The sequence below is a fragment of the Lichenostomus cassidix genome, chromosome 1Aa (genome assembly GCF_008360975.1).
Source record: "Lichenostomus cassidix isolate B80296 chromosome 1Aa, HeHo_3.0, whole genome shotgun sequence".
NCBI classification, from domain to species: domain Eukaryota; kingdom Metazoa; phylum Chordata; class Aves; order Passeriformes; family Meliphagidae; genus Lichenostomus; species Lichenostomus cassidix.
The window spans coordinates 26,077,207-26,100,564 of record NC_139480.1 but is presented as its reverse complement, the minus strand read 5'-3'; the positions used below and the strand labels follow the sequence as shown (position 1 = coordinate 26,100,564).

Below are 23,358 nucleotides of genomic sequence, written 5' to 3'. Positions count from 1 at the left end.
CTAAGTGTGGTGCAAACTGATGCTGTGCTGTGATATATCCGTGTGAGGGAGACTGGCTCAAGCTGCACAGTAAAACACTGTTTAAAATCAGAATGGATAGCAAAACAATTTAAAAAATCAGCTTCCTATCGTGGTTGGAGGTAAACTGGACACCTAACAGTGTCCATTTTCCAGTACCCAATGCATAAAGGGAACTCCACATTGCTCAAAGAGTTACTAATCTATTATGTAATTGAAAAGTTTGGCACAAAAGGCAGCTGTGGCAAAGAGACTTCTTGCTAATCAAAACTCTCTTGTGACTCACTGTTGCCAGGTCACATGAGGAAATTAAAATCTCTCAACATATCCTGCTATCCATGTAAGTCCATGAACTCCAAAGGGACTGTGGAAATTCCAAATTCTTCTTATGGAGACCAGGAAAGGGTAAGAAAATTTGCTGTGACACTAGGCACCTGTAACCTGTTTATTAGTGACCCCCAGCCAACTAATCTGCTTTTAAGAAGAAAAAAATCTAGAAATTCTGAATATATGTGATTGAAATTGCAGGCACTGGGGAAAAGACGGAGTTATTACAAGGTCAGTAAAATACTCTGGCAAACAAAGATTGTGTGATTTAAAAGGACACTGATTTTATCTTCTCTAGCAATTATTGATTGCATGTAGTTACACAAATGAAGTGCATTTTAAGCTGTATAAACAACAGCCATGCACAACATCTTCTCGTTTCTTCATTTAAAAGATAACAGCCAGCCTGGGCACAAAATTAGTAGTGAGAAATCCTGGACAATAGCAATGCAAATGTGGTTTGTGCATATTTAGAAAGACATCATGGAATTGCAATACTTGTCACGGGTTTTAGGGTCTCTACCTCATTGTAAGTAAGTGATATGGATCTTCCTTTCTTTTATTTTTTTAACCTAAAAATGAGGTTCTGAAACACAGCTGTGTAGAAACACTTCACCAAACATATAGCCAGGAGCATTACAAAAAAGTGTATAGGCTCAGATACCACTTAATGAGCTCATAAAAACTTCCTCTAAAATTTACTCTTTCTGGGTGAAAAATGACTGTATCACACATGTATCAACAGAAGAATTTACATTCAATGTGGCTCAGCAAATAGCAGAGTTGTGGGGCTGAGAAAAGCAGTATTTTAAGAGACATCAATTAGGCAAGGAAACTCAGCTATTGCTGGGTTGATATGTTCTGCACAGAGGATACAGCCTACAGGTTTGCAAAAGACTGCAAACCACAGATCAGCCCTAAATATCTTTTTGCACTTTGTATTCAGTTACCTGTGAAGTTTTGTGCTTTCAGATGTAGGTCATAGAGCTTATGAATATAGCGAATATACATCTCTTCCTTGTTCAGTTCAGTCTTGTAAAAATTCTGAAATAAAATTGAATTTTGTAATAAAATGTAGTGGCTAATAAATTTATGATAATGGCTACAAATAAAAGACTTCAAACATAATGCTCTAGAAATACATGCATAGATTTAATTTCTGAACATGTAACTGCTATTTGTTGTTATAGGGATAAAATATGGACTGCAATGTCATAATTTTTAGTTCGAAACATTAATTACCCATTTACAAGCCCTAAAGCAAAGTATGAAAAAATTACAGGGAGAGGAGCACAACCCTATAGCACTGTTCACAAGTGCTCCCATATTCACAATGGACATGCAGCTGAAGTCCTCCTGATAGACATATTCTGTGTTCAGGATAATCTGCTTTGGTTAAGAAAAATGTATAGGATAGAAGAGTCTAAGCTCCGGTCTCTCTGGCAATTAGCAATTTCTGTTCTATTATTTAAATCACTCTTCTGAACTAAAAGAAGTTTTTCTCCTAACGTACTGTATTCCTATTCTGTGCCACTGTTTCCTAAATTGAGTTATTATCAAGGAAAAAGGTTGGAGGAACACTATAAAAACAAAAATAAAAACTTTACAGAGAAATTTTTTTTTAAACTGATTTGAGAAAATTAGCATTTGTTGAGTCTCTGTTGTGCAAGAATATTAAAAATTTCTTTGAAAATTATTAAGATATGAAATCCATCTTAGCCCATATGAGTAACTGAAAATCCCATTAAAAAGTAATACAGTGTTTTGGGATTTTAAAATATTTTTATTTTCTTTTTGTACAAATCTTGGATGATTTGCTAATAATAGATTAAAAACTCCTTAGGGATGAAAACAATCCAGGTGCTTTACAGAATTCAGATCATGCCAGATATTTTGACAGCAAGCCAGCTGCTTTGTGGCTTCATAGTAAATACCATCCCTATTTAGAGCACTATTTTCATACTGAAGAAATCCTTTGTTCTCTTATGTATAACTGCTACTTAGAAGTGATACCAAATTGTTTCACTGACGTCAAAAATGCAGAATTACAAGTCAGCTTATTTGGCTGGCTAAAAATACAGCATTTCAAAAGATTCACCATGAAAATGGAAACTTTCCAAGGTTAACAGAAGTCAACAAACTTGTCAGTGGAAACTGGCCTAGAAACAAAACGTATCTTGTAAACAAAAATGACATCTTTTTTCATACTATGGTTTAGCACTGTTGGTTTATTGTACTGATGATAGCATGACAACAGGAGGTCTTGAGCAGCATTTCTGTCTCTTCTGCTGGGGAGAGAATTGTCAGCCAGCAGTATTCACAAGATATCCCATATTGTATGCTGTAAGAACCAACTTGAATCAGTTTTTGGGGAAGAAAAGAAATAAGAGAAATCATGTAAGTTTTGCCGGGTTTGGGAGAGGAGGAAAGGCATGTTTGTTTCTATGAACTCAGAGACTTATTAACAAAACTTGGAAAGTACTTTGGGGAAGTTTATCCGGAAGGAAGTGACTTAAAACTGAATAAAGCAATATTGGAGACCTCTCAGAACCCAGATATGAAATGCCAAGGAAGACTAACTGTATAGACCTCAGCCTGAAAAAAAAGTGATCCTAAGTGTAGTATTATTCTGTCAAATTCCACTCAAATTGCAACAAGAAGCAAAGTATCTCCTATTCAAATGTGTACCATTTAGTAGAAAATGCACAATGGAAATCGAAAAGGGAAAGAAATAGTATTATACAAACCAAAAGGCTAACAGTGCAGCCAATCTTTTTGCCATCCACTTCTCCCATTTTCATGCAGTCCCTAAAGCAGAAAGTAATGAAAGACAAAAGGAATTATGTTTATCTTCTTACAGTAAAACACACCTTAGAAAACAGACATATTTTACTTGGCAAGCTGACTGAAATGATGATATTTGGGTGAACAGCTGACCCAAGTGGCTAAGGGATTTCATGCCTCCTTTTGTAGTACACTGAATACCTCAATTGTCAAGAAAGTTGATGTTTTCTTTCTGGCTCAGTTATTGCTATGTGACCTTTTTTATCACACAGGGAAAAATAGCCACTAAAACCATGCTGAAATAAAAGAATAGGAAGACATCACCATCGAGTCACTAAAAAAAGTTGAATATAGCTTTAAAATATTCTTGTATACATGAGCTAAAAAATTGTCCCAAATACTCTCATAACTAACAGCACACCATTGTTTTGTAAGATTGGAAGTCCTAGAGGTTGTAATCCAACTGATCCCTGAAGAGAAATGGCAGTGCCAGGCTTCTAGAAATTCAAAGTTCAGTCTCTTTGTTGATGAAATAGCTTTCCTTTCAAACTACAGTGATGATAGCACATCGAGTACTGGATCTTACCATGTGTCCCTATGGAATCAGGGAGAAAACCTTACACTTAAGCTCTAGAAACTTCTACAGTTGTTGGCGATTAGGAGGACTAAGCTGAAATCCAAAGCCTCTACACAGGCTCACAACTGACTGGGAAAAATCAGTTTTAGTCTCACACTCCTGAAAGAGAGTACATGCCTTTCATTTCTCTCTCCTTGGATCATGTGGCACAGTCAGATGCGAGGTGTTCACTCAGAGATCACATCTTTGTATACATACTTACTGTGCCAGCTGACAATACAACTAAGCATGATTGACATAGTGATAAGAATTTTACATATTGTGTTAAACAACTGTCAGGTGATTAGTACTGAGCTCTGTGTTTTCAGACAGACTTGAGTCACTAACCTACTGTGAGAGGAAACACACACGCCACTGGATTTTTACACTATGGGGAGACTACTTGGTTGTTTTCATCCTGCCAATTGCATTTTCCTGTTGACTAAGCAGCTGCTGTCAGACATCCTGAGCACTTATAGCTCATGTATCCATGTAACCACGTGCAGTCACTGTTTGAGCAAGATAACTGTATTTGTTTCCTAATATTTCAAAGATGACAACCCTACTTCTAAACTGTGATAATCACTCACCTGTAGTCCAGGAGCCTCTCCATGAGGCGAGTCACAGTGGCAATTAGCGAAACGCCACTTTCCCTCCATGTTTCCCGCTCAATTTTCTTCAGCAGACTGGAAAAAAAAGAAGCCAGAAAAATTTCACTGTTTATTTTTAACTGTTACTATGACAACCTCTCTGCTTTTACCAGTACCTTAGTACCTTAGCAACATCTTTGATAGTTAGATTTTCTTTTACAAACACCCTCCCAGGAAGCACAATTTGCAAACAATGTCTTACCTAGGATAAGGACCAAAAAGTGGAATTCTAGTCCAGGAAGCATTGACAAAACAAACGATTTTTATATTAGCTGCATCAGGTTAAAATATATCAAATACCTAATTTTCAGAATATATTAATACCTCAAAGACTTAACACAACTCTTCCATAAAATTTACATATTCACATCATACTTCAGAAAATGCAGAATTTAAAGGTGTTCCTAGAAAAGAATATTCGTCAGCTCAATACACCCTCCCAACTTTTTTAACATATTTTTCCTTTTCTCCTCTCTTCTCTAATATTTCAGTAAGCATGAAATTTAAGAGTAGGGGAGGGATTTTAATAAGATGATTCCCCCTCTTCACCTAATATTTCTTTCTGAGAACATACTATAATGCACATGTACTATTCAATTAGCTTAAAGTGTCATAGGATTCTTTTATTAAAAACTGTTATGCTGAGTTCTTACACCAGTGTAAATGCAGATTTCACACTGAAGTGGAAAGATTTCAAAATGGTAATGTAAGCAGAGCTGTCAGTAAAACTATACTGAATATAATTTTTTAATAATTATTCTTAATATAATTCTGCTACAGGCCTCTGATTTTCACTGCTTAAGTTTATCAAATACTAATCATTTAGGCATGAATTTCCCACATTTTCTCTCTAAGAATGAACAAGGAAATATTTATCTACAGAGCTGTGTTACTTTCATGTTTTGGTGCAGAAGCTTAGGTGGATGACACGTCCATGGAGATATTTCAGCAGTGTCCCTAAAAATGCACTCAGTTATGGTTTATTTAGAAGCTTCTGAAAATTGCCACATCCATATACTTAGAGCTTTTAAGTTGTTAATAGCATCTCTGAACCTCCTGTCTGCAGTGGGCAAGCTGTCAGCTCCACTGACCTTCATCTACCCTGAGCATGCTCAGTCCCTGAAAACTCCTACATCCAAATTTCACCAAACATGTAACAGCGCTCAGGAACTCCTACATGCCAACTGCACTAGCTATACACTCCAGCTCTGCTCCACTCCTTACATGCTTGGGGATGTCACAGATGCAATTCTCCAAATGAATTTGACCTAAATGAAGCTGTGCTCTGCTGGAAGTGAGGAGGAAATACTGATCTTCATCCTGCACTCTTACATGGATCTTAAACTCACTTCTTCTCTTTAGGAGACAATCAGATGTCTTTCCCTCACAATCAGAGACTGGCTATCTGTCATTGCTAGCAGGCAGATGACAAGGCCATCCTTAACCAGAAAAGGCTGAAGCACTAAGCTGGCATCTCTGTTTTCCATACACAATACACAGGCTACCTTAATTTATTTTTGAACCTCTTACATTCTACCCAATACAAGCTTTTGTGTGTAACAAGAAATAAGAGTAAAGTCTGTCACATTACTGCACCTTGATTACTGCAGTGATTTTCCCCTTCTGCTTCCTTTTAACCCTATGTTAAAAAGGAATATTTGAACCTAGATTCAACAAAATAATTACCTATAGGTCCTTGGGAAAAACAATAGAAGTCTGACTTTTCTTTCAAAACAGACTGTTCTTACCTGCCTTTGAGTCATGCATTTTCTTTCAAATTGCATTGGCATGTTCATTACAAACATACAATTTCTAATAATGGGTTGAGTAGACACATTCAAAATACTTATTCAAACTGACACCATTGTCGTTGGTTGAAAAAATTTATGACTTTCCTTCTGATGCATGCCTCCCTCTCTCCCCCACACATTTCCAGCACAATGCACAGAACAAACACCCAGAATGAAAATGTTACTCAAATATATCCTGGCTATATCTAGGTAGAATTGAATCCCTGTTCTTACAGATCCCAAAGCATTGCCAAGATGCTATCTTCTACAAAGAACTAAGGGTGATAAACAACATAGAGAAACAAAAAAAATGTTTCTGTCTATCCATGCTACTATAGCTTAACACCTGGGCTCATCGGAACAATTATGGTTTGCTTTGTTTTGTTTGGTGGTGGTATTAATTGTTTTTAATCTTGGGTACCCCAAGAGTAAGAGAGTGGTGACCCAGAGGACCAGGGTTCTCCAGGGATGAACACCAGGCTTAGAACAATGTTCAGGCTAACTCAATCATGTAGTAAATGGATTTTGTATGCCTAAACCACAGAGTTATGCAGACTTTTAGCTCACAGGCACCTAATCCTAGATGCGCCTTAAAACATCTGGATGCCTGTTTTGGAGTACAAAGCCCTCACTATAGCCAGAGGTTAAGGGCTCTCAAAAGACTCACTCCAGACAGAATCTAATGGACTGGGCACAGTGCTGAATTCAGTCATGCATTCGGGGAAGAAATTAACATGACCAAAGACAGCACAGGAGAGGTAGCAGTCATCACTTTTTACATAATAGCTTCATGGCTAGAGAAATCACCCAGAAACTGGCAGAACTCAGCAGTAAATGCCTGCTCAGCTCAATGTCAGCTACAATATCTTCAAAGAGAAGCCTCATTGCCAGACCCCCAGCAAAACTCATTAGTCCGGGTTTTGTCCTTCAGTTATGTGGCCACCTGACTTCCAAATCTGAAATGGCTTGTCTTAGCCCAAACTGAAATACAGCTACAGAAGTAATAAACTGGCAGCATCCATTGGATTCAGAAGAGAGAGCTACTTGAGTATATACCTTGGCTTCTGAGGATTTTGTTTTAACCATCAACTGTTTAATAAAGTAAAATCATTCTTTTCCCTGTGCTAATTTACTTGGGAATTCAATTGCAGTATTACAGTGTAAATGTAGATCAGAACAGCTTTCATACCATAATTACAATGGATAGCAATTGCAACATCTAGTTTCTCATGATAACAAAATGTTCACTATTTCATGCTTTGCAGCTCCTTCAAATGACATCAGAAGCTAATCAGTGAATAGTCACATTCAAGTCCCTAGAAAGACAGTGATTCAAAACAAACAGCAGTCACCTTCCCCCTACTTTCTCTGTCCTCTTATTTGATTTAGATAATTCCATTGTATTTGTATAATTCCATTGTGCAGTAAATTCAAAGCACATAATATTTTAGATATCTCCAGAGATGCTTATAATTTATCCTTGAAAATAGATGTATGAAAGAAACAGGCAGTGATTGTCTCTGGGAAAAAAAGCAGTTAACGTGGGAGTTAAGAGATTTAAATCCCTTTTCCAATTCAGACAAAATAAACAGAAAGCATGACAAAACCTGAAAGTGTCACACCCGCTGCAGTTCCCAGGCTGTGTTCAAAGTAGGTGTGTGCATCCCCTTGGCTCCCAGTGATACCTCTCGAATGTAACCACGCCTAATCTTCAGAAAGATCAGGTAGTATCACAGCACTTGCTTTCATTAAAAACTAAAAAACCACTGCTTCTGCAAAACTGTGTTACTATTTCACAGTCCTTGGTACCAGCTACATCTCTGCCACTTCAGCCTAAACAAGTCTGCTTTCTTACACTGTGTAAAGACACTCTAATAGTGCTTAGTTTAAATTACCCATGGAAGAAATAAAAAAACCCCAAAATCTCAGGCTAACTGACCCTGCCTCTTGCAGTCAGCTCTCTAAACTGTCCATATGATTTTCATAATTTTCCTTCCCATACCCTAGAATAATTATGTCATCCTCCATTTTAGATTAGTATCTTCTACAGGCTCTCCCCTTGAGAGGAGGTAATGTATATAGTCAAATCAAACTTAGTAAAAAAACCAATCATAAATACTACCTTTTTCATAAGCTGGGAGTGAACTCGAGCAGTTACTCCGAAATTTCCCAATGAGTTTGGTTTTAACTTCTGTTATATCATGACAGAAACCACAAGTATACTGATGCTGTGAGACATTTTGCAATTTAAATTACCATGACTATGTCTTCAGCATTTAGATTTATAAAAGGCTCTCTACATTTTTAACTCTATCATGCTTAACATTCCCCAATTTAAATCTAACTCAAAACCATAAAATAATTAGGAACTGTATTTGATACCAATATACTTTCTTACAGAATTTTAAATTATTTCACTGATAGACACATTGATGTATTTTTCACAGACTTCATTTTATAATTAGAGCTTTTCCTTTAATGACTTTATATTACAGTTAGAATACTATATTACTAAAATATTGAATACACCTTACCTTTTATTATCATTAATCAGATTATGAAAATGTCATGAATAATTACAAGAAAGTTCTGCTCCAGCATACCATACTGCTGTTTGCTATTATTAATTCAATTCCATGCTATTCTGCCTAATCTCTCTACCCACTTTTGCCTCTATACATGATAAATATTCAGGAACTCTATTTTTTCAACTCGGTACAATTACAGATTATTACATGTTTGCCATCCTCAGACACCAAGACCTGAATCTTGTTCTCTAACCAAAGACAAAAAAGCTCAAAATAATACTTAAAGAAGAAGGAATGATTAAGAAGCCATATAAGTAGGAAAAAAAAATAATATATTTAGTAGTACTGAAGAAAACACAGCATCTTGGAATCCTGAAGAGGAACAATACATCTCCTACTAAAATAAACACATCACAAATAAGTGAAATCTTTCACTTTGGTGGAATTGAGCTCTGAGGAACAACAGACGGAGTCCAATTAGTTATTTTGTACCTGTACTCTGTGACAACCATTTATTTCAGTTAGTGGAATAACTTATAGCCAACTTTAGGGACTTCAGTATTATCATTAGCTTTTCCTATTAGATTGAAGTGACATGTCATTTATTAAAGAACACTAAAAGCTTAGCCACTAATTTATAAAAGAAAATTAAAAAAAAAAATCTTATCAGAATAGACACAATTGCTTACATGAAACAAGAAATCAACAAGTGACATTACTCATAGGAGTACAAGTTTCTAGCAATAGAAAATTATTTATTAAAAGCTTTTTGTTGAATTGTCATGCCTTGTTTTCAAAGTGCTTGATCTGAGCTCTACCTGCACCCTATGCAATTATGAAGCATTTCTTGTTTTTCTGATTTTAAAATTAGTAGGTAGAGAAAGAGAATGTTCTGTGATATAACAGATTTAGCCCTTCCCAATTATAGCTGTATGCAAGAAGAATTGCCAGACTTTACAGATGCTATACAACACCATGAAATGTTTTATTCTTCAGATTTTAAGGAAACGAAAAAAGTAAAGAAAAAATGAGCATCACAACTGGTTTAAGCATTACTTCTCTGCAATGACATTAGCATCTGATACCACCAACCGAACTCAAGGAATTATAAGATAAACATATTACTCACATACTGTTGAAGAGTTCTCGGTATGTTTCATCACCTTTACCTTCTGACATTAGGCTGTCCAATTTGTCAATCAGCTTTGCTTCCACCTGCAACATATAACTGTGGTGTAAACAGCTTCTTTTTCCTTTAATGAGATTAGAGAAAATGGAAGGAAGATCTGGTTTTATGTAAGGGACTTTGCTAAATGCATATTTTAGAATTATTGGTCAGTCATGTGATAAGTCACTTCATCTCTTCGAAGCTGTTATCATTCCCGAGGTTTGTGGGGCTTTTTTTTTTTGGTGGCTTTTTTTTTCTTTTTTTTTTTTGAGGGAGGGAGCTAATTTAAATTGAGCAACGTGACTTTAAAACTACAGGCTGAGTAGCATTTGCTGCTGCTAAGGCAGCTATCTATTTATGGAGTCAGAGGAAAAGCACACAGCCCAAATAAATTGCCTGAATTCTCACTGCAAGGCTGTAAGCACAATCTATTTTCTTAGACTTCAGTAAAAATACCATCTTTTCCGACCTGCACCCCACTCTTTATAATTTAATATTCATAAATGTCTCCACTGTTCAGAATACATGGGAGCCCAGACTCTCCCAGTCCCCTTACCTGCCAGTGTATCTTGTTAGAAATCAAATTTGCAGGACTTACATATTAGCTACCAAAGACACAGTAAATATCTGATGGTTAATGACTCTTCCAGTGCATGTTTTTAAGCGTACTGATAATAAAAAAAAAATCAAGCTGATGCTACACTGTGTATTTATAATGCAAACCTCCTTTTTATTAGTAATACATTAACCATCACAAATCTAGGGGAGAAACAAAGCTGTTGTCATAATTTCATTACAGAATAAATCTATTACAATTTACACTTAAATCCAAGCTGAAAAGACAGAGAAGCAGAACAAGTGGATTCTTTTCCTTCTCACCCCTTGTTAACATTTCTGTGGTAATTTTTAATTTTAATAAGCCTATATATTGATAGTGAAAAGCTTCCTACTTACATCACATGCACTCCTCAGTTCTTAACAGTTTGTTTTGTGTTTCGGATGCAGTTCCCAGCCTAAGCATTATGATTGCCTGGGAGTAATTAAAATACTTCTATTCTCCTTCATTTTGAAGCAGCAGGAAGGAGGGCACTGAGAATGGTTTGAGGCAGTCTGAAAAGAACTGAGTGGGAGCTGTGGGAGCAGATGGCACTCTTGGTCGTTCCTTCCTAGCCCATTAAGAAAGTGTTTGAGCAACAAGAATACTTGGATCTTTACTGAAGAACATCTGATCTTTCTCCATAGTAACCAGAAGGGAAGCTGGTTGAATCCTATCTAACCAGCAGTCTGTACTACTGTAAAGCAGAGGTGAAAATCCACCACAACAACGTTGCTGAAAACAGCTCGTGTTTTGTTCTTCAGCAGGCCACGGATTTTATCCCTCATCTTACATAACCAACATGATAGTATTAACTGGAGAATCTCACTAGCCCTGCAAAGAGTAAAATCCTCTCCAACAGGTAGAGTTGTGGATACCTTCTCCACCCTGAACCACCAATGGAACTCCAGGCTTAAGCTCACGAGGACTCTAAAAAGTGCTTGATACTCAGTCCTGTTTATAAACAGCTTCACACTAAGTACCTGTTTAAAGTTGCCACTTCGCCTTTGCTCCCAATCCATCATGTCATGGAAAATAGGAATCATTACATTTCTCAGGTCTGGCTGAGGGATCAAGGTCACTTCCAGGAAGGGGCCAATCAATGCTGGAATAAAGTGAAGCTTGTGTTCCCCTAAAATGAAAATGAACATGAACTTGAATGTGAATTGTGTGTCCTGTGAGCTATCAAGCAATCCAAATGCTATCTGAAGAACAAAAAAATAGCACTCTAAATGCCTATAGATTTTTAAAAAAATCACATATCCATCACAGCATGGGCGTTTTCTTAAGCCCAAAAAGTGAAAGCTATAAACAATACAAGAATATAAGGCCAACATAATTTAACAGATTTTATTATACAATACTGAGCTCAGAAGTGACAGTGGGTTAGCTGTATCCAAAGTTAACCCTCCAGAAGGAGAACAAAGACAGAAAAAGCACTCTCCAAGCATTTAATTTATATTTCACAGGAATAATTTGGTTTCTAAACTCTACATCCTTGTGTCTACAAACTGGTTAAATGATATTCTGTGCTCATCAAAAAGAGGTAAGTACTTTGATTTTTACCTATCTTTAGTTTTGCAAATATAGAAATGGAAATTTGTGTTTCAGTTGCAGGAAAAGGAAGATATGACTCAGCTGTTCTCAAAACAACTTGTTTTAAAATCAGTGCTAAAACATCTTCTATTATCTTACCACATTCCACTTAACAGAAAATTGAGTTCTTGTCAGAAAAGCTAGAACTGGCATAAAGAAAACCCTGACCATTCCGTTTCAGTTTTCCACAAGTAAAACTTCTGATATCCTCAAAACTGAGGAATTATGAATCAGGATTCATTGATTTTCCAAGATGGGAATTAACTTACATCCAGTCTACCTCTGGATATTCCAGTGGGCATTCACCCCTGCTTGCTGCTCTGTTCAGGGTCTGAGTTTGTGCAAAGGAAAACAAGAACTCCCTTTTCTGGAAACATCCTAGAAGGCTTATCCATATGAAAGCAAGGTGACTGTACAAGGATCAAGGCTTGCAATGACTCTTACTGCTACAAGAATTGTAAAATGCTGACTAGCATAACACCAATTAAAATAAATATCCTGACTATAGGTTATATAGTATTTAATTGGACACATTACCAGATGAGCTCCATATTGTGCCCCACAAAACTTGCCCCTCAGGCATCATTTGCCTACATCCCAAGTTTCCATTCAGCAGAAAACAATGTGAGCAGGGAGGTGATGCACACAACGGTGTGCCTGCAGGAAGGAGATGGGACCTGGGAGTGGATCCTTGTTATACCAGTTTTGAAACATCCCTAATGTATCCACGTAATTTAGAAATGTCTTAGTGAGTAAGCAATACTAAATATTGTAAATAAGTAAAATATGCTACTTATCACATGTTAACAAAATACTAATAAAAAAAATATTTCTTATTTTCGACATGTCTCTCCCTAGTACAGGCTGATCTGAAAGACCAGTTTTTTGCAACTACATATCTTGCTGGGGAAAAGATTGAAAGAACTGAGATAAGAACTGAGATGGCAGTATCTCAGAAATCACCAGTAATGGTTGCCATATCTTTGATGAGCTGTCGCATAAAGTGAATATTAAATAACTGAAATATAAGGATGACATAGTGTCCAAATCTTGTACTCTTTATTTGTTCCCAGACAACATTCAACTGCATTTCTCTGACACTCATACTTTCAAACAGTTTGCACAGTTATTGCTTAAAAATGTAAACGTGTTTCTGAGTTTATATTTAATCATGTATTTTTTCCGTGTTGTCCAATGTGTTGTTTATACATTAGTCACTGACTTGTTCATGCCTTTATATTTCAGTGCACCTAAGATTTCAGAGAAGAATTTATGTAAATCCAGCATCTCAGGAGAGCTTCAGAATTAAGATATGTCTTGTCGTTAAACTGTTTGACAACAGGACTAAAATTAAGAGCATAAGTATATTTCAAGGCATAATAATTCCGTCCAAAAAGAATAGTACTATATACATACATACATATATATATTTATATATACACATATATAATAGGCAAAGAACTAATACTTTGCTTTTATTTTATGAGTTACTGATGATGTGTTTAATCACTTACCTAAATTTTGCCACATACTGAAAATTTCACATCCCATTGTTACCCGCATGTCACCATATCTGCAGTGTATTAAAAAATAAAGCAAAAAAGTGAAAGATAATTTAAGAAAATCAAGTTCATACGACATTCTCTGACATTATTAATTGAAGTGTCTCATTTGTAGTCCACGAAAAACAACTTTGAAAGTGCTGATTTCTTCCAATTTTTTGCTCTTTTGATTGTACCCAGCTAAAACTGGATACCCAGGTTTATTTGGAATATTGTCAAAATGCTACACATCAGTAACACAGCTGTGAAGCAAAACCTGGTTTTTTGCAGTAATATGCTCCAGTTCACTCTCCAAGAAAAAATAGTTTTGCTCTAGCTTACAGAAATGATTAATTCAAACAGACAAAATTGCAGTGCCTGGCAGAAACACCTGAACATGTGTGAATGGCCTCATGCATTAACTGTCAGTAAGTGGCTATTTTGCTCCCAGTGTCTGAACTAGTGTAGGCACTCATATGAAGGCTGTTGGCTCTGAAGATCAGTACAAAGGGCCAGAACCAACTCTTGTTCTAGTCAGTGAACATAAACAGTTATGTTTTCTTTTTGGTGGGCCCTTTAGCAACATCCAATGTCTTGCATTTTGAGAAATTTTAAATCTTTTACAGTTTTCTACCAGCTGATAGCAATACTTACTTTTCTAAAACCTTTTTCTTCTTGGAAGGTGTGAACATCTCCAGTTGCAGACATAACTGGTTTATAAAAATGACAGCAAGAAAAAAGTAGGAATCCCATATCTACAATAAGCATATGACATTTGGTTATTTCATTTTCTCAGTACCACACTTTATGACCACCCAAAATGCAAAATTTCAAATCACAGCCCTTGTTTCAGTCTCAGCTAATAAATTACTCAAACTGCTTTTGACTAAATTTCTTTGATTCCAAATGTACTTTTCACCAGCCCCAAAATGTTCAGCAGAAATACATCTATTTACATACCCTACACCTCTAAATGTAAAAGTCTCAAAGTGACAGATTGGGCTTTTTCAGCCCTCCAAATCAGAAAGCCTTACTTTTGGAATGGTTTTTGGGGGTATATTTAAATAGGAAACTACAAAGCTGCCTTTAAGTCCAAAACAAAAAAAATTCTGACACCTCAAATGCTATCACATAACAGGACTGACATTCTCTGTCCATCACACTTTATCATACAATTTGCAAGTCTCACTTGCTGCAGCCTTCACTGGAGAAAACTGAAGCCAGGTTTTGTTCACATACTGCAAATACACAGATGTTTTGTGCTTGTGCTTATGAATTGAATTCTGCTTAGAAGACTTAAAGATAAAATTAAAGCGAAATACTACTAATTATGACCCAGTTATGGATGCTCCATGACAAGAAGTGTAGAGGGAGCCCTATTCCAGACCCTGCAGTTCAGTAGGACAGCAATAACATTGCTAATCAAGTTTAAGGAACATAGAGGCCTTGTCTACAGGCAATTCTTTTATCAGTTATAGCCTCTGAATTTATGAAAATTCATAAAGAATACACTTCCTCATGCTCAGTTAAGTAGAAAAATCTACATTCCTGCAAATCTGTCTAAGAGGAGTCTGGATTTTCAGAGAAGCATCCACAACCCTGCTGGAAGTCAACAGGAGCTCACTGTCCTCTAGGAAGGAAATTCTGCACTTTTCATGATGTAGCAGCTGGACTAACATCTCTTGGCTGGGCAGAATATTCATTCAGGTTTGTTTCCATGGAAATGTGTCTTTTCAGACACATTCCTAGATCTTCTCATCTGAATCCTAAAAGCATAATCTGTAATTCACAGTTTATCATAAATGCAATATCTCACTATATGAGGCACTAACATCTTTACATTCACCATGAAGTGTCATAATTTTCTAATTTTAATTATGAAGTATGTTAATTGGTCATGAAAGAAACTACAAAATTATACATATGCATTTTATATAAATTTGCATTGATTAAAAAATGAAATATTTTTTCTTTCTGTAATAACTAAAAAAAAACAGCTTAATAATTTCATTCGTTTTTATGATCAAAAAAATTGCTATGCAAAAATCCTAAATAAGTAGTCTAACTAAGAGGCTCAAATAACAAAATGAAAAATAAGGAGAAATTTAAAAACCTCACAACACTCATTTTTAAGATAGTCCTGCATTTAAGAAAAAACATCTCTGAGCACTTGAAATTGCTGATTTGGTACATGTTCTAGCTATTCAGATGCTGGAGCTAAGTTTAATAACCACCAAGCCGCAGGATGATGTAGCAGCTATTCAATGTATCATTTACTCTACCTTGTAATCAAAGTTTTCATTTAAGAAGTTTTTACGAAGGGCATCCGAAAGGTACAAGACTGTAGTAATGATCACACTGGGAAGAAAAGAATGAAAGAGACAGCAGTTTTCATTAAGTGGAAATTCATATTTAATACTCGAAACCAGACAATTTTCCAATGAAGAAACAGACATGGCATGCCTGGTGGTATAAATACTACATTTTCAACAAATCATATAAATACCTGACTAACATCACATATTGACAGAAAACACACACATTAAGATAATAAAGTGTGCTGTAAGAATGTGCACTCAAAACAGACAATCTACATAGAAGAATATAATTGATTAAGACTGATTATAAACTCTGTTCTGCAAATAATTATGATATCAGATTTATTACACACCTTGTCCTAACAGCATTAATACATATCATGGTACAATTTGTTTTCAGTTTTCCTGGTACTGCAAATATGTGCATATAGATTATAAAGATAAAATATCTGGTAAATAGCAATATTCAGCCAATGACACCTCTACGGACAAGAAGTCTTTTTAAACAGGTAAATGCAAAAGCGCATGAGCTCTGAGAGAAAGATCTGCTTCTAAAGATCTCCATGCTGTATGTTGTAGACAGTCATTACCCTACATTTACACCTTCCTGAATTATAATAATTCATCTTAAATAAATATATATGACCAAGATCCTTTCACAGTTGTTGTCACCAGAGGTCAATGATGGCTTTGTTCATTGCAGCAACTGACTTTGGTAATCTACAGAAACAGAACATCCTTTGAAATTATTTAAATACACCTCATTTCAATGATTCAACCCTTAAACTAACCTCTGCAGTACTCGACTACCAACATATTTAGTCAAACTAAAAATCCATATAAAGCAATAAATTCTTTTTGAAAGTAAGTGAATGATTACAGAGTGAAAAAAGATAAACGCAGAATGATCTTTTTGCTGTTCTGTATTTTACAACAATCAACTGTTTAAAGATCTTCTGAGGGAAAAGGTTATATCTACACATTTCATTACCATCTGTCTATTATTATACATTTCGTTCTTCTTTGAACATAGTTCTTGACCTGCATGCTGTTACAATGCTAAAATTTGTTTCCCTTTCAATACTTTGGACTTCATGTTTTTTTACTATTTTTCACAATGCATTCAAGACAAAAAAAATTAAGTACAATAACAGCACTATATGTGTTTCGAGGTCATAATATTTTTCATTTTCCCAACACTGGAGAATTATGTTAGCCAACCCACCTAGGAGATAAATTATATTTTTCTTCTCGCACTTTTGACAGTTTTCCCATTTATAAATAAAAAAATGGCTATGTTTAATTTAACATATTAGTAGTTCAAATGTTTGCTTCCATCCTTCTACTTTTAAAATTACTGTCCCTGCTAAACTTTACCTTCTTGTTTGATGTGCCTGAACATCTGTAACAGCCAATTCTGAGACTGTTTTTGGAACAGTGCTTGAGTTTCACCTTTCATTTATTTGTTTTCCATTGCTCAAGTATAATTTTCATACAAATTAGTATCTCAACAATTGCTCTGTAACTTTTCTATCCAAGTAGTGTTCCACGCTTAGCACTCATCTGTAAGTTAACTTCACTTTTTCATCAACAGGGATTTGCAGCCTGTGTACAGCACTCGCTGTTGCAGCACGGACACAAAGTGAAACATTAGCAAAATGCAGTATAAGCAAAGTTAATAATCAAGGCATGGATAAGAACAGAGCCCTGTTGTTCTTTTTGTTGTGTGTGATTTAATTTACAGTCCACATGCTTCACAACATGGAAATAGTTTGTATATTTCAGGAAGACATTCTGATAGTTCACTAGAATTATTGCTATGTAAGATTTCCACCTAAATCCAAAATAATAAATCCCTGAAAAATTATACTCAGGAGAAAATTCCACCAGATCTGTAGCCATACTACCATACTACCAAGTTTACATTACATAGTTCTATTTATGTCTGAGACAATTCCTTTCTTGCTACATTCCTTCCATGGCAGGTCAAACTGAAGAGAAAGACCTGCTTCAATTCTTATGAGGAGGTGAATAAAAAAGACATCTTAAATGCAATTTTTAGAATATTTTTTGAAGAATTTTCCTGAGATAACAGAATAATTGCAGTGCAAGTATTTCTTCCTATAGGGCTTAGCTTGGGTTTTATTTATTTGGTAAGCCAAAGATATTATATGGATTAGTTGATAAAATGTGGGGCTCTAACATGAGAGGGTATGCTGCAGATAGAAAAACCCTCAAAACACCAGATGGAACACACAAGGTTGAGGACATTGTTTTTGACCCACAATCTGTTATTTTGAATCTGCAACCATCTAAAATCAGGTAGAACAGAAAACAAGCTAAGGTTGGGGGTGCTTGTATATAAAAAAAGCAAAAATGCAGAAAGCACAGGCAGCAGCCAGAGGACAGCTGCCTCATCCAGTAAGGTACTCACATTCCAAGCTGATTCCCAGCCAGCAATTTCCAAACAACAACATTCATTTGAAATCCATCTGAGTATCAAACTATAAACCACTGAGTTTGTGACAAGATTTGCTTTTCTTCCTCTTACCACCTGCTGCATATTTGTTCAGAATGTCTGCTTTACAGGAGAAAAACCTCTGCTTTTAGCTACTAAGTTATTCTGGGCTCATACACAGGATGCTAACCCTGTGTCTCGTCAGGTCATTGTTGATGGAGTGGCTTCTCCATCAAATTTTCAAAGCAAACCTTTCTGCAATAAGCTGTTTAAAAGATTCCAGAAGTTCATCAACTGTTTAATGCCTGGGCTGTGCTGTGGCAACTTAGCTTTTGCCTGGGCAGCCAGTGGTAGAAAATGAAAGCTTTCCTTTCCAATGCTGATATAGGACAAATGTATAACATCAGCATCTCATTCCATCCTTTGCTGTTTCTGAGTGAAATATTCCCAAATATAGAGGTATTTGAACAGAAAAAAAATTTCTTTCATATTTCAGAAAGAAATGAAATAAACCTTTAATCATGTATATGTGCATGTATGTATTGCTACATGTTTATGAGCTTATTTATACATGCATGCCTATGTACATATATATGTTTTTTGTGAGAGACTGAATGTCAGGTTCAGTTGCTAGCAATGTTTTGTATTACATAAAAGCAAAAATGTTGTTATCAACACTATGTATTACATAAAAGCAAGAATTTTTGCTCATTGTAGGAGTCTCAGACTCCCACACCATGGGAGCTAACAGGGATCTTGCAAACAGCCGTAATGACACTAATGATGATTTGATATCTTCCTTTACTATGTATTCCATTTGAGTTACTTTTCAATAATAATAATCATAATAATAATAGTAAAGTATTTCAGTCATTACTGAATTTGATAACCAAAATGATTCTCTGCTTAAAGTCCTTATGCCCAACTGTCAGCAGATACCTTTGAAATTTCAGTGTAAGCTACATACTATGTAAACCTTACTTTACAGATCAATTATTTTAATTTAAATAATACTATTCATACATCTATTATGTCTGCTTCTAATATTCAAATTGAGGACTTGATGACCTAGCATCCCTACCATTAAGCAGAATGCTGAAAGGAAATACATAGTTAATTACACGGAGATCTTGAAAATTAAAGCTCCTTGCATACCAAGAGCAGCAGAAAATTAGTTCTTTTTTCAAAAATACACAGGCATAGTATGTTATGAATATCAAACATTTGCTCAACAAGTAATTGAAACTCCTTTGCTCTCCAAATCCCTCCTCAATTGTTAGTGACACAGCATACCTGGAGTTCTGCTGAGTCTGTTAACTGCTCTCAAAAGACACCAGGCAATTAAAGCATTAGACAAGTCAGTCTTTTCCTAACCTTAAGGTAACTGAAGCCACTGGCCATTACACAGTGATTTCCAGTTGAGACTGTGAAGGTCTTCTCCAGAAGCTTCAATTTTAGTCAGGCATCTTTTGCTATAAAATTTAGTATTTCTCTCTGGTGCTAGGCAACTGATTCAGACATCTTCCTATATTATGTAGTGCTCCTTTGAAGTTACAAATAGAAGCTAGATACTACCTAAATGATGTAGAAAGTCTACTCCTAGAATGAAAGAAATTAAAATTATATTTTCCATAGTATACATAAAGCTGTATTGGTCACTCAGTAGTAACATCCATGTTAGAAATATTAAACCATAAGTAATTATTTTGCTTTCCTGCATGCACAGTGTAGCTCACAACAGATATTGCATGGTTGTGAAGCTTTAAACAGTTATTTTTGTCTCATTGCTCAACTGTTAGAAGAATGTTTTTGGATGTTCTCCATTACAGAATACAATACAAAAAAATCTATTCCCCTGCTTTAGTGCTAAGTTTGCCTTTTTAAACATTACTTTATTTCTCAAATTTTAGAAGTCAGTTGACACTTTATAATGCTAGCCATTATTACTTTCACATGTTGGGCATAAGAACATTCAGAACTTTAGATCATACATGTGTCTTTATGAAACATCTTTATTTCTGGATAGTTATAGATTTGTCTTCTTGAGCTCATGGTATTTTCTGGTTTTGGTGGGTTTTTTGATTTCTCAGACAGCATCCAACTATCAGATGCTACATGACTACTGAAAACATTGCAACTAGAAAGAAAACAAAACCCCTAGGTGCTGGGGGGCAGCGATATTTTTATATGTAAATATTGTTTATTTTAAGAACCATGGCATTTTAAAGCTTAGAAATATTTCAGGTAATTGTAGTTCTGCATACATAAGTAAGAGAAAAAAATGTAATTTCTCACCCAGGAAAAGCTTATTGCTTGATTATATCCTTGCTAAGACTTATTTCTTCCCCAGGATGAGACAGGCTAAATCTCTCTTCCTGTGAATACCAGACAGTTTGAATTTTTATATCACTCTAGGGACAGGGGAGAGAAAAGCAGTGCTGCTGTTGATGTGACTGCAGTGACAGGTGAAGCTCCCATGACACACACACTGCCTGCAGGTGAGCTACAGTCTCAAGTGAAAGGCCAGACAGGTGAGAAGGTGGCCAGCGGGCACAGGAAATATGGCAGTTGTTTATTCCTGGAAAGCAGGAGTTAGAAAAGACCCTGACTGTTATTGGACCCCTTGATTCTGCTCTTAAAAAGATGGGCTAGACCTTCTAGTTTTTCTTTAAGGCATGAATGGAGCAGAGAGTTCAAGAAATTTTGCCTTCAGTTCTGAAGAGTCTCCCTGGAAGTGTTCTGGCTGATCAAGTGAAGCTCAGGAAGAACAGCTCACTTCTTTCTGTGGGGCAGGCAGCGCCCTGATTTCACATCCTGCCTCTTGGCTCTCTCCTTTGCACTTAAAGATTTTGGGGTGGAACAATTCTAGCAAAGCTGCTGCTCTGACTGTGCTTTTGAACAGCTTGAGGAATGTGAAGGAAAGCAGTCACTGCCATTGCAGTGAGGGACACGAGGTAAAAGAAGAAGCTCCCATTCAGAAAGAGCTCTAATACTAGTTCTCAGCAGCTCAGGAGAGAACAGAAGCAGATTTTCCTTTCTGCTGTCTCAAGAAGTAACAGAATAGAAATATAGGAATAATGAGGCTTCAGCTTTGCCCACACGTTTAAGCACCCCTGTTTCATAGCAAACGAGCACTTCCTCCACATAGCAACAAATCCTAGCTGGGTAATTATTGAAAGCTGAATTGGTAAAGATGTGTTTACATGCCACTTGCTGGCAGAAGTGCTTATGCAATTGTGTGATACCAAGATCAGTTAGTTGGTCTGATGAGCTTCTCATGGCCAATTCCCATCAGCAGTTACTGTCAACTTCTGCCTATCTTCTTTGTCTGACAGAACTGAGTATAGACTCACCTCCAAAATGGTCAGAAACAACATGACATGGATTAGTAAAGGGAGATGTGTGATGGTTGCTAAAATACTGGTGAAGAAAAGCGCTCCTTTTGCAGAACTTGGTATCATCTGAACATCACCAGCCATGAAACACGTGCCAAACACATTCCTAAACCTTAGTTCTGTACATGTCAGCTGCTGTAAAGCCATCTGCCAAGCCAGCTGTTACTGGAACATATAACCATTTCCTAGATTATTTATTTCATCCAAAAGTTCCTGTGTTTTTCCCCTCTTTCTTGTGTTTCACAGTTTATTTTTTAAGCATGTTTACCAGATGCAGGCTGGTATCAGTCATACCTTACTTAAAATCATACACAGAAACAATCATATCCATTCTTTAATTAGAAACTTTCTTTTTCCTGCAATTCAAACTTGGCAAGATTAGCAACATTGAGGTAATAAAAATTAACAAAAAGTGTTAATTTTTTCAAGTCATTATGAAGTTTGAACAAATACTATTATGTTTGCATGTCCACACACACACATACAACAAATACAGATCATGACCACAAGTGTTGCTAAATTTAATTGTACCAATAATATTTCTACTAGTAGTTCGTACAGAACCACAAATTTAAATTCTCCTTGAAGTCAGCAGGCACAATGCAGACTAAAACTGAATTTCAATCAGGCATTGCAACACATACCACGAAAGTTTAAATCAATCCTACATCCTGGATTCCTAGGTCTGCCCAACACAACCCCCCTCCTCTGCTGACACTGAAGTTTGTATAACTCACTTCAGTTGCTTATCTGATCTAAAGCTAAGACTGCAAAAAGGATAGGTGGTGATGTAGGTGAAATAAAACTTAACAGTTTCAGACCTGTTGTAATTACTTCTTAGAAATGCTGGGAATCTGTTTCTTTAGAAATAAGGCGTGAGCAGAGAAAGAATGGCTCATGGGCAGGTTTCATCTGAAAATCTCTCTAAGCAGTGCTTAGAGCCTTATGTGACTGTTGCCCGTGCTGTACTTCATTTCCTGATTTGCGATTTTTAATGTGTGATTTTTCTGATGAACACTAAATGAACAAACATGCAAAAACATTGTTAATGATATTACAGCTGATAATTTCTTCTTGAGAGCAAACAGATCTTTACCAACTCAGCATTTCAAGACACTAATTTGAAAAGATGTTCCTTAAAGACTTATCCTGTTACTTGGAAAACAAAGCTGTTGATGCTTTGCAGCTTTATTCTGTAAAAGTGTTTCTGAGTTTCCACTTAGAGGTGCTTACTAAAATTCAGAACAGAGAGAGGTACAGATTATAGTCTAAATTTGTGGTATGAAAGAAATCCAGATATTTGAAATCTTAACGTAAAAAGTGAAAAACTGCAGCCAGCATTATAAAAAATCTATTGAATTTTTATTACATATATCATATAACTTTATTTTTACCATGATCTGTGCGTACTACCCGTATTTTTTAATAACATTAAAAATGCCTTACTTGTTTGCAACCAAACGCATCACTGTCCAGTCTTTTGGAAACATCTCTGGTCGTATTAGTATCCGAAATACTGTGAAAATCTGCAGCAGGAAATCCTTTGGAAGGAAAAGAAGTAGTCATATGTCTTT

The 23,358-nt window shown here is 36.0% G+C and overlaps 1 protein-coding gene across 4 annotated transcripts in view; it reads right to left on the bottom strand.

The window, feature by feature from the left end:
• DOCK4 (dedicator of cytokinesis 4) overlaps positions 1-23,358 on the bottom strand; it is a 246,548-nt gene that overhangs the window by 32,041 nt on the left and 191,149 nt on the right. For 2 of the 4 annotated variants that reach the window (XM_085043039.1, XM_085043060.1), the window contains exons 27-36: positions 23,231-23,325; positions 15,896-15,971; positions 14,268-14,368; positions 13,587-13,645; positions 11,460-11,608; positions 9,843-9,928; positions 4,598-4,624; positions 4,336-4,431; positions 3,093-3,153; positions 1,296-1,389 (exon numbers count right to left, since the gene is read on the bottom strand). In XM_085043039.1, coding sequence (XP_084899165.1) covers positions 1,296-1,389; positions 3,093-3,153; positions 4,336-4,431; positions 4,598-4,624; positions 9,843-9,928; positions 11,460-11,608; positions 13,587-13,645; positions 14,268-14,368; positions 15,896-15,971; positions 23,231-23,325 — 844 coding nt within the window. The remainder of the gene's footprint in view (positions 1-1,295; positions 1,390-3,092; positions 3,154-4,335; positions 4,432-4,597; positions 4,625-9,842; positions 9,929-11,459; positions 11,609-13,586; positions 13,646-14,267; positions 14,369-15,895; positions 15,972-23,230; positions 23,326-23,358) is intronic. The other 2 variants (XM_085043049.1, XM_085043068.1) reach the window with 1 other exon arrangement.